The sequence below is a fragment of the Gossypium arboreum genome, chromosome 1 (assembly GCF_025698485.1).
Source record: "Gossypium arboreum isolate Shixiya-1 chromosome 1, ASM2569848v2, whole genome shotgun sequence".
NCBI lineage: Eukaryota > Viridiplantae > Streptophyta > Magnoliopsida > Malvales > Malvaceae > Gossypium > Gossypium arboreum.
Genome location: NC_069070.1, coordinates 117,435,014 through 117,446,992, shown reverse-complemented (window position 1 = coordinate 117,446,992; position 11,979 = coordinate 117,435,014). Strand labels below are relative to the sequence as shown.

The window sequence follows — 11,979 nt, the reverse complement described above, 5'->3', positions numbered from 1 at the left end:
AAATTACCTTTTCCGCCACCGTAGGTGGATTGGACGACGACGATGACGACCGACGATCGACCGTGACCGCCCCCTTGGCCGGATTTCTTTCCCCTCCCTCTCTCTTCTTTCCCCTTTTTTAAGTATTTTATATATATTATGTATATATTTTTAATGCCATTAGTTATATATTTCTTATGTATATATTCTTAAATACTATTATATATATATATATATATTTTAAATACCATATTGTGTATTTATTATTATTACAAATTATTACTATTGCTAGTATTATTATAACTATTATTATATTAATGTATATTTTATGTACATATATATATATATATATATATATATATATATATATATATATATATATATATATTTGTACATATCATTATTTTATATTATTGTTGTATATTTTTATGTATATATTTTTTATGTAACGTTTCTTAATATTTTCTTTTATTGTAGATATTATTATTATTATTATTATTACATACTTTTATTATATGCATATATATATGTATTTTTATGTACATATTATTATTTTATATTATTATTACCAAATATATCATTTTTCCTATTTTATTATTAGTACATGATTTGTTTTTATTTTGTAAATATCATTATTATTGTTATTCTAATATTCTAGTATTCCATGTTAATATTTTTCATTAATGATATCATTTTTTTTAATGCCCTTTATCTATTTTTAATTTCTCACTTTAGGAATATTTTTCCTCATGTTTTAATTAATTTCAAAAATAAGGCAATGTACCGATTTAATATTAAGCTATCGATTTCATCGCTATGTTGGGTGAAATTAGTTACTTGTGTTAAAAATGGGACACCCTTTCTAAAAAATCGAAAACTAAAATTCTCATTTTTAATCGGATCACGATTAAATATTATATTGAACTCGTATTTTGAAAATCAAGTCAACACATGTTTATGAGATACCATTTTGGGCGTCGCGAGGGTGCTAATACCTTCCTCGCAGAATCGACTCGAACCCCAATTTTTCTCTGGACTTTTGACGTAGACCTAAATTCGCCCTCATTTTTGTACAATAATAAGTTTTCTTTTTCTAAAAAAGGATGGTTTATTAGGTGTCCGGTCACATCTAGAAAAAAGATCGGTGGCGACTCCCTTTTTTAATAAAATCGAAAGTTGGTTTTCAAATGTTTAATAAATCGCCACAATTAGCGACCAAGCGAAACTAAATTTTTTTTACGTCGCTACATTTATTATGAAAAAACATTCTAAATGTTTTGTATTGTTGAACAAGTAATCTTTTTACTTCTATTGTGGCAAATTCAATGGAGGGAGTTATCTTCGTATTTCTGTCATAAAAAGTTTCTCAATATATTTCTTCGGGTGGAAACTTTGAGTTAGGTTAGAGTGCATCAAAATCTCATGGCAATCAACAAATTATGTGAAGGTGTGTGAAAATAGGAAGGATATGAGTCTTCAATAAACATAAGTTTAGATAGCAATTCCCTTGTTGGATAACTCGATCATCTTTCTTACAAAATGTAAACTTTTCTAAATGATAAGGAAAAAAAGGAAAGTTTGGGCAATTTAATTTAAGTAGTTCACCTCTAATTTCTTACCTCCACTACTTTAGTATACTTCAATCAAAGATTTCCCAAATCACCATAAGGGTTAATACCTTTGAAGGAGAAGATATAATATTTACAACACTATCTTTTTCTTAAGGCTTAGATATAGCCTTTCCCCCTAACTTTTATAGTTGTTTTATAGTTCTTGGCAAACCATGTCTCAAGATAATCTACCAATTGTCTCTAGACACACAACACAATGTTTCAAGACAAGCAGCTCCTATCAATTGATATAGGTTGGTATGAATCAATATAAACCAGTATTGACTGAAACGAGCTGAAACATATTGGAATGGTCGAAACACATCGGAATCTTAACCATAATGGAACCTAGACTATTTTGTATGGGTTGAAATGTTGATGTCTTTTTTATGTATTGCTTTATTTCTTTTTCCTTTTAATAAGATTTGTTTGGCTTATAAAAAAATTATTTTTATTAAAATAAAATAAATGAAAACCTTATGCAAAGACTGAAAAATGAGATCAAAATTAGCTATGTTTTGAAATTGAGCATGTCGAAACCATTTTTTAAAAGCGTTTTGAAAAACGAGGATTGACTTTTTGGAAAATGAAAATGGGAGTCGCCACCAATCTTTTAAAGTGTGATTGGATCACTTTATAAAATGTTTTGGTCTACAAAATTACGAGAAAATAGGTTCGGGAGTCGGTTACGTTCGAGGAAGGATTAGCACCCTCGTAACGCCCAAAATTGGTACCAAATTGAATAATTTTGTCTTAATATAAAAATTTGAAAGAATAATATTTCTTTTAAGCCGTGATTTTTGAGAAAAGAATCAAGATTCATTTGTTTTAAAAGAGTTCAAACATCATATCCAGCATGATTGGACATGATATCTTTAATCTTTCGTAACTGAAGTCATCTCGTGATTTATAAAACTTGTTTAAAAGGATATTGTAAATATTTAGACAAATGGGAAATTGCAACCCAGCATGTTAGGGCACTATTTCTCAAATTTCTAAGTATTCAAAACATTGCCTTGCTTTTTCTTTTTTTTTAAAAGTTCCTTTTAATTAAATAAAATATGACTTTTGTTTTTTTTAAAAAAATAATATGTTTTACATATTATAAGAAAATAACCTAATTTCAATATATATATATGCTTTATCATTTCATACAAATATAGTAAAGGTAACGAACAAGAATCTAAATTATCTAATATGCTATTATTTTATGCATGGTCATAAATAATATTATTACATACAAAGTACAACATGGAATATAGTGAATAGTATAAATTATATAACGATACATAACAACATTTCATGCAAACATATCTAAATTTCATAACTATCTAACTTTATATGAATATACAAGAGCAATAATAAAATAAGATGTAAAATTTAACCTATTAGACAATATCAAAATAAGGAAAGATCTAAAATAAATAAGCAAATTAAATGTATAAAATAAAAATAAGCTATTTAGGAATATCATTAAAAACATGAAAATGATAAAAGTAAACCCCCTTTTTTAAAAAATGCATATATATATGGGCTATACCATGGGTATAATAACTTATAATATACTAAATATTAGTATTACACTTTTAAAAATTTAAGAATGTGCATATTTAATAAATAATAAAATAGTGTATATTTTATAATAAAACATAGATAATGTAAAAATATGATAAAATGTATAATATAATATATAAAAATATCATAACGAGTAAAGTATAATATGTAATAAAATAATATGAAAACAAATAACAAAAATAATATAATATGTATAAACATAGTGAAATATATAAAATGTATATAAAAAACATATAATGATATAATATAAAAAATATTTTATACATAATTATCATAAAAACATATATTCCTTTCTTTTTAAAAAAATATTAATACAATATAAATAATATATAATGCCATATAAAATAATATAATAATATATAATATAAAAAATAAATGTATTTTCCTTATTTGATAATAATATAATATACAATTTTAATATAAAATAATATATATAATAAATAATAAAATTTTAAATAAATAAATTTATAAGTAAAAAAAAACTAAAATTGAAAGTAATTGAAAATTTAGGGTTAATTGTAAAATAATAAAAACATTTCGAATTAATTAAAGCACAAGTTGGAACAGAAGGACTCATTGGGTAATTAAACCCTAATCCCCAAAACGGCACCGTTTCCAGAATAAATTTTAAAGGCTGTTTGGATTAAATTAAAATAAATATAAAAGATTAAGGTCAAATTAAAATAAAAATAAAATGCAATTTAAAAAATTTAAAAAAACAGAAGGATCAATGGGGAAATTTGCCCATTCTCTAAAAATGCGCGGATCCTCCTCGGGTAATCGGGTCAATGCGCGGATCTTCAGTTTGAAACGACGCTGTTTAAACGCTTATTGAATTAAGCAAAACGACGTCATTTTTCAGGGGCTATATAAGCCAAATCTTAGCCCAAAAATTATTTTAACATTCGGTTTTAAAAAAAATAAACGAAATCCTCTGAAAGAGGATTCGAGGGCTGATTCCGGTGCTGTTGAACCTCCGTTCAGGAGTTTTCTCACGCGCTCACTCGCCACCACGCACGGTGGTCGGAGGGTCAAAACCTTCCCCCTTTTCAGCGAAAGTCAGGTAATCTCTTTTCCTTTTCACTATTTGTAATATATGTTAAAATATTCAACTTTGTATTAGATTGGCTACTGGTATTGTGAGTCGATCTTACTGTACTCTGTTGAATGTGTTTGTATATTTCTCTCTTCGTAAATCGTGTGTATATTATTGTCTTTGTAAAAATCGGGATCCCTTTTACAATGAAGGTATTCGGGCTTTATAGCCACTGTTTACAGTGTATTTACATCTTTATTTTATTTCCTTGCCATAGTTGTTGGTTCTGCTCCCTCTTATTTCCTTTTGCAGGCGATCGTAGAGAAGAAAGGGCACTGATCTCAGCGTCGATTTGCGTCTCAACAAGATACGGGGCCTGGAATCACGGCACCAATGAAGGGTAGCTGAAATGACGCAAGGTGAAACGGCGTGACTGAAGAAACGTTGATGGGGGCATGATCGATGGTGGCCTTGATTTGGAAGCTGGATAGATGCTCCCTGAATCTTCTAGAAGCAGTGACGGCTCAAGGAGGAAAAGGCAGAAACCGTAGAGTTTCCTGCCTTAATGTAATAGTTTGGGCCAATTGGGCCACTTTAGTTCTGGGCTAGGCAGGGTGTAATGGGTACCGGGTAATTTAGCTGGGTTTTGGGTTTGGGTTTAGGCTAGTTGGGTTTTAACTTTTGGGCTGTAAAAGAACTGTTTAATAAATAAACATTTATTTTTTTTTGTTTTCAATTTTAAAGCCTGAGCAATTTTTGGTTTTTACAGAGCATTTAATAATTTGTACCTATATTCTTCAAAAAAAAAATTGTACCAAAACGATATGATAAAATTTGTACAAATGATCATCAAAATTCAGTGTAACTAATTAATATAATTGGGAACTGTGATGCAGTTAATGTAACATCCTGATTTTCGGGTTTTCACGAATCTTGATATTTTAAGTAAATTTCTAAAATTTGGTATGTGATTATGGAATTCATAATGTGGGTATGTTAATGGGCTTATGGAAGGCCCATGAGTTGGCCAAAACCCAGTAGAATTTTTAAAATTTTGGACTTAGGAGTTAGGGGTTCTGGCTAGGTGCCCTTATATTAAGTTGTGGGTAAAATGTATCACAAAAAAGAGCTTTGGTAAAGTGGCAAGGGTGACGCCACTAAGCTCCTAAAAAGGTGGCGTGTGGAGCATAAGGGAAGTCCTGGGTTCGATTCCCTGTGTTGGCAAATAAGAGGATTTATTTTTATGTGCGGTGAAGGGTAAGTGTTGGAACCTAAGTGGATTCAGTAAGAGGAGAGTTGGATCAAGTCAAATGCATAAATTAAGGAGGGATAAGGGAGAGATTTTAGGATTTGAGAGAAGGATAGAGCTTAGCCGTTTGGAAGGGAGATTTGAGAGGGATTTTCAGAAGGATATCAAAGCTAGTTAATTTCGGCATTAGGGTCCGAGTGTGTCGATTTCTTCTTTGGTATGTAGCCTTCTTCTCTTTTCTTTCTCCTCTTGCCGATTGTTCCTAAGCTAATCCTCTCTTTTCTCTTTCGTTATTTCTTCCACAAACTCTCTACTTCTTATTCTTCTTCTCTTTCGCTTATAGTAAAAGCCGAACCTATCATTCTTCTCGTTTCTAACCGAATATCAATAAGCCAAACTCAAGGAGTCAAAGGAAGTCGATTGCTCTATAAAGGTATACACTTGTTCTTTTTCTTTTAGCTGATTCTTGTTATTTTAAAAGCCTTTCAACTCTTTTGTCAACACCCTTTTTGGTCCATAACCACTTTTTCTTCAGTGACCCAAAAGCCAAAAGCACAGCACCCTTGGGTGACTTGGTGGCCGATTCGTAGGATCCTTGTGGTACGGGTTCTGCTAGTGTTTTAGAGTCTGCATGCGTTGAATCGAGTTAACACGAGATTGAAACCGTTTGGGTAAGTGAACCTTGGTAAGTGCTCGTAGCTTTAATCAATTCAATATTAGGGAGTTTAAGAAAAGCCGAAACCTCTCTAATTTAGGGAGATGGCCGAATATGGGCATAGACTTTATGGGGTCTTCTTTTAATATTTTGGTTTATTTATTGAAGGAGCAGCAAGGTGTAGTGTCGTTTTGGAGTAGCTTGATCACGGAGTAGCTAGGCCTAGTCATCAATCGCGACAAAGGTAAGGTGCCTAAGGCCATTATGGATGGTGGCCGAATGTGTAAGTGTTAATATTGGAAAGTTCTTATTTTGGTTCAATTATTGCAAGCTGATCTATTTAACAATTGATTATAGGAGAAATCGTAGGAGATCTCGTCAAGGAATATCGCAAATCAGGTGTGTAACGAACCCTTTTTCATAGCTTAAAGCGATAAATGCCGAAAAGCCGAAATGCCGAAATTCTGGCATTTCGAGGACTTGTGAGCAAGCGAACGCTCACTAGTTAGTTAGAATCGATGAGACGATGATCGAGAACGATGGAAACGGTAAGAGTGTGATTTTTGGCGTTCTTGGTAAGTTGGGCCTCGAGGGGTCGAAGTGGGGCCCATTGGGCTTTCGGGCCCATTTGGGTAAAATTGGTAGAATATGAAAACTAGTTAAATTGCGCATCGAGACTGATAAAACCATTATGGAATATAGGCTAAATGGGCCTAGATGACGAAATTGGCTAAGTAGGGCCCATTAGGGGTTTTAGGCCCAATAACTCGTTCTCGCAAAAAATGGGCCAGAATCACTGGTTGCACCCATGAATTGTTAAGTAATCATTAATAAACATGGAAACCCTAATTTTTGGTAAAATTACAAGATTACCCTTATAATATGAAAATGACCGTTTTGCCCCTAGGTAAAAATGACTATTATACCCCTAGGGTTTATGTATGATTTTAATACATGGGATTTTGATAAATATGGTATGTATGATATGCACATGAAATGTATGATACGCACATGATATGTATGATATGCACATGAGGTAATCATAAATGCATTGGGTTGGGTTTTATATGGATGGAGGAAGTGAAAAGGATTATGCCCAGTTATAAAAGGGCTTATGCCCTGCTTATTGAAAGGGCTTTGGCCCGATTATTAAAAGAGGCTAGGCCTCCAAGTTATATGATAAAGCTATCTATGCCGCCAAATGGAGAGTTTGGCGGGGTGGGTCGAGTTAATCCCACATGGTGTGTTGGTTGGTACCGTGGAGAGTAGCGGATGGTGGGTTGAGTAGTCTCCCCAAATGGGTTGCATTCTTTCATTGAAATTATATGTGACATTGAAATGGGCCTAAGGGCCATACTGCTTACTGAGAAAGGCTTTGCCCAAGATATGAAATATGAAACATGAAAAGGCTTCGGCCCAGTAATATGAAATATGAAATACGACAAGGGCTACGGCCCAATGCATGATTGAGATTGGATTTGGGCTTAGGCCCAATAGGCCGTTATTGTTTTGGGCTCTGAAAGGGGCTTGTTGCACATCGAGTTTCCAAACTCACCCCTTCCTTAATCTTGCAGTGAGCCTTGATGTGAGGACTTGGGCGAAGAGGATTTGAGGGCTACGGTGATCATCTTTGGGCTTTTAAACAAGTATTGGTTTTCATTTTAATTACTTTAATTATTATTTACTTTTGGGTTGTAATAAGGCCAATTTTAACTTTCCTTTCATTTTTTTTTCGGGATTATTTTAATTTTAATAACTTTAAAAAAATTGGTTAATAATTATTCAAATGGGCTAGACTTAGGACGTGTTTTCAAAACGATATTTGTTTTTAAAATATCTCAACATCACGATTAATCGATTTATCAAAGACGTCCACTTAAACAAATTTAAACTCGATATAACAAAGTGTGGCTATGGTTGTGGGCATGTCTAGGATTGGTTCCAATCAAAGAGCTTGGTAATCAAGCGACCTTCATGGCTCACCTCCTCTGTCTCGGATACCTACCGGTGCCCGCTTCCATACACTTTGTTAACTCAATAAAATATATGGTTTTAAAACATTAAAACGAAACGTGGGTTTTCAACTCCAATGTGGCACGTCAGATTCAACCATAACGTCTGGGCCGGGTTTGGGGTGTTACAGTTAATAATAATCTTTCTAAACTTCATTTAATACATAATTTATTCAAGCAAAATTGACAACTTAACTTTCTGCCAGTCTTGCAAGAGCATAATAGACTAACGGATTGCATGGCCACTTGTTCCTAGTTATCTTAACAGGTTATCAGCTTTTGAAGATCTAACTAATCATGCTCAATCTTTTTTTGAAAAAAAGTTTTCGAGCAACGATTAATATAGATTCCCATCACCCTTATTGTAGCTAATTCCTTGAAGTTGTTTCTTTTAAAAAAAAATCACAAAATGTAGAAATAACTATTAATAAACTTTATAGGAAAACAAATCATCTGTATAAATATTTATCAAAGACATTGCTAGAAAGCAAAGCTTATGTTTTTTTTAGTCAAATTAACGACTGTCTCTTCATCAAACTAGTTCCATATCCCTTAATAACTTCATTTTGATCTTATTTTTAACTTTGTAACAAGCTCTTTAAGATGAAGCCTCTCGTTTGGTAGCTCTACACAACATTCTAAGCCAAGTTGCAAAATGGATAAAGCACAGTTATTGACTTTTAAATGTTCCCTTCCAATGGTGCTCAACAACTTAGCAAGTGTTCTCTTCCACTGCTTATTACTTTGACTAAATTTCTGTGACGAGTGTTGCAGAGAACATCACATTCAACATCAAAGATCTTAAAAGCTCCTTCTAACTCTAACTTAAAGAACTTTACCGCAATGATCGTCCTATCCGGGAGAGTCCTTTGGAATACTGGACCATAACTTCCATTACTAAGCAACCTACTATCATTGAATCCATCAGTAGCTTGCCAAAGCTCGTGGTATGAAAACCGTCTCCACGTTCCTAAAGTTATCATTTCTTATTGAGTTGGCAATTTGTCTTTCCTCCTCTTATTTTGTACGATAATGATTATCAGAGCAACAATCAAAATTGTGGAGGCAATTGGCAGAGCTACATATATTATGAGCTTCAGCTTAGTTTTTGCCTTGGAATTTCTAAGAGGTCTAGTTTTGCAGTTTGGAACATGAAGTCGAGTTGCACCACACAAGGCTTCACTACCCTTAAATGATTCGGTTGTGTAGTTTCCAAATAATCGTCCTTCAGGAATTTCTCCTTCAAGTCTATTAAAAGAGACATTGAAATATTTGAGATAACGAAGTTTTTCTAAGGATTTGGGAATCTCTCCAGATAGATTATTTCTTGACAAGTCCAAGAATTCCAAACTCAACAATTCATCAAAAGACTCAAGAGTAGAACCCATGATTCTATTATTGGATAAGGAAAAATGCGTAAGGTCCTTGAGATCTGAAACTCTAGTTGGGATATCACCTGAGAACTGATTATTTGACAAATCCAAACTAGTCAAAACTTTCCATTTTCCAATGTCAATTGGCAGTGGACCACTCAGAGAATTTGAAGACAATTATAGGCTGAGGAGATAGTTAAGCCTTGTTAACGTGGAAGGTATTGAGGAGGAAAATATTGGCAAATATCCATACTTTGAAAAGTCAAAGTTATGGATGTTAGAAAGTTGGAACCAAAAATAAAAGTATTTGTGGCACCAAAATTTGGTTTGAAATTTGGCATGGGATAATTGCAATTTTGGTCCCTAATTGTATAGGGATTTTTGCAAGTTGATCCCTAAACTTCAACTATAAATAGGCCTAACCATTTCTCATTTTCTTCATCTCATATTTGTTATTCTCTACCTAAAGCATTATTCTCTCTCCCTATTTGTAAATTTTCACTTGTATTTTGGAGTGAAAAATATTTGGTAATGCCCGAGGACGTAGGCAAAATTTGCTGAACCTCGTTAAAATTCTGGTGTTCTTTATTGTTTATTTTTGCATAATTTTGTGAGTGTGATTGTAGTGATTTATTGTACTATTAAATTACGATAGAGGGATATTCTGGCTAGGAAAGACCTGATACTTAAGTGATCCTCGTGATCCACCTCTCTTTCCTGGGAATTGAACTTAGTGTAATTTTTCAGTACAATAATTTTACTCTTTTACACGCTTCTGGGCAACAATTAGTATCAGAGCTAGATTCGTACTTGGGGAATATGACCATTTACGATACTATTCACGTATACGGCATTGTTTACATATACAGTAGTTAGGATTGAGGAGAAAAATGGCAGAGACATCGTCATCAGCAAGGACTACTGTGACCAATACAAAATTTGAAGTAGAGACATTTGACGGTACCAAATATTTTGGTATGTAGAAATGTGAGATCCTGGATGTCTTATGTCAGCAAGAGCTAGATATAGCCCTTGAAGAAAAACCTAACAAGATGGATGACAAGGAGTGGGCCAAGATTAATAGACAGGCGTGTGGTACAATCGGCCTATGTTTGGCCAAAGAGCAGAAGTACTCTGTTATGAGGGAGACATCAGCGAAGAAGTTATGGGATACACTGGAAGAAAAGTTTCTAATGAAAAGTCTTAAAAATAGGCTTTATAAGAAAAAGAAACTTTTTCGATTAACGTATGCTCCCGGTATGTCGATGAATGACCATGTGAACTCATTTAATAAAATTTTAGCAGACTTGCAAATTTTGGATGAGAAATTTGAATATGAAGACAAGGAATTATTGTTGTTGAATTCCCTTCCTGATGAATATGATTGTAGAAGCCCAAATTGCCGGGCCCGATTACATCAAAACCCAACCAAACCTCTAAATCCACTAAAACCCTTAACCCATGACCCATTTACATCTACCCAAACCCATTACAAAACCCAAACATTAAACCCAATTCAAAAGCCCATTAAGCCCAAAAAAAACCTAACCTAAAAAAAAAAAACCTAACCCCCCAAAAAAAAACCAAGAAACCCTAGCCACCTAGCCACTTTCCCACTTGCCCCATTTTCCTCCCATTTTTTATATCCATTGTCTGCCACCATCACTTACAAAATAGAAAAAGAAATAATAGAAAATCATGTAAAAGATGACTATAAAAAGCCATTCAAAAATCATGTAAATGGGGTTTTTTTGAGAAGATTGAAAAAAAAAGACAAACACAAAAATCCCTCCAAATTTTGAATACAAAAGAAAATCAATAAAAAGGTTTGCATCTTTTTTCTTTTTCTTTTCTTTATAATCTTTTTCTTTCTTTTGTTTTTTCTTTCTTTCTTTTATATACATATACATATACATATATATATATATTATTAAAAAAACAATTTTTTATTTTTTTACCACCGATGGCTATGGCCTCGGCCGTCCAGAATCGGATGGTGACCGGTCTTGTGGCCAGAAATCACCTCACCCCTCTCCCTCTCTTTTTTTTTCCTTTTCAAGTGCAAGAATGAAATTTTTTTGAAGAAAAAAGGGTTTTTTATAGCCCCCCAAAACGACGTCATTTAGGGGTTGGCCATTAAACCCCAAAACGACGTCATTTTGACTTGGACCGGTTCGACCCGACCCGACCCGCCTAGGATCCGCATGTTTTTTTAAAGGAAGGGCTAATTCGCTTTTAGCCCTTCCGCTCTTTATTGCTTTGCAATTAAGTCATTATTCATTTTTTTAATTTGGCCCCAAAATTTGTCGCGATTTTTAATTTAGTCCCTGCTGATGTGCTGAGTTTTGATGGGGAAGGAATATTTTCTGTTTTGGCCCCCCACTGTTTCCGCGCGTGTTCAATATAGACCTTTCCTTTTATTTTTATTTCAATCTTGCCCCAAATATTTTGTTTTTAGTTCAATTTAATCCTTTTTTAGTTATTTTACTA

At 33.2% G+C, this 11,979-nt stretch overlaps 1 protein-coding gene across 1 annotated transcript; it reads right to left on the bottom strand.

Moving 5' to 3' along the window:
• Positions 1-9,102: 9,102 nt before the first annotated feature.
• On the bottom strand, positions 9,103-9,504 carry LOC108481253 (receptor-like protein 11). Its single transcript, XM_017784412.1, has one exon. It carries the CDS (start codon positions 9,502-9,504, stop codon positions 9,103-9,105), a length of 402 nt encoding a protein of 133 aa, XP_017639901.1.
• Positions 9,505-11,979: the final 2,475 nt, after the last annotated feature.

Excerpts from the sequence above, each read along its gene's own strand:
- LOC108481253 (XM_017784412.1), bottom strand. The coding sequence starts at position 9,504 with ATGGGTTCTACTCTTGAGTCTTTTGATGAATTGTTGAGTTTGGAATTC.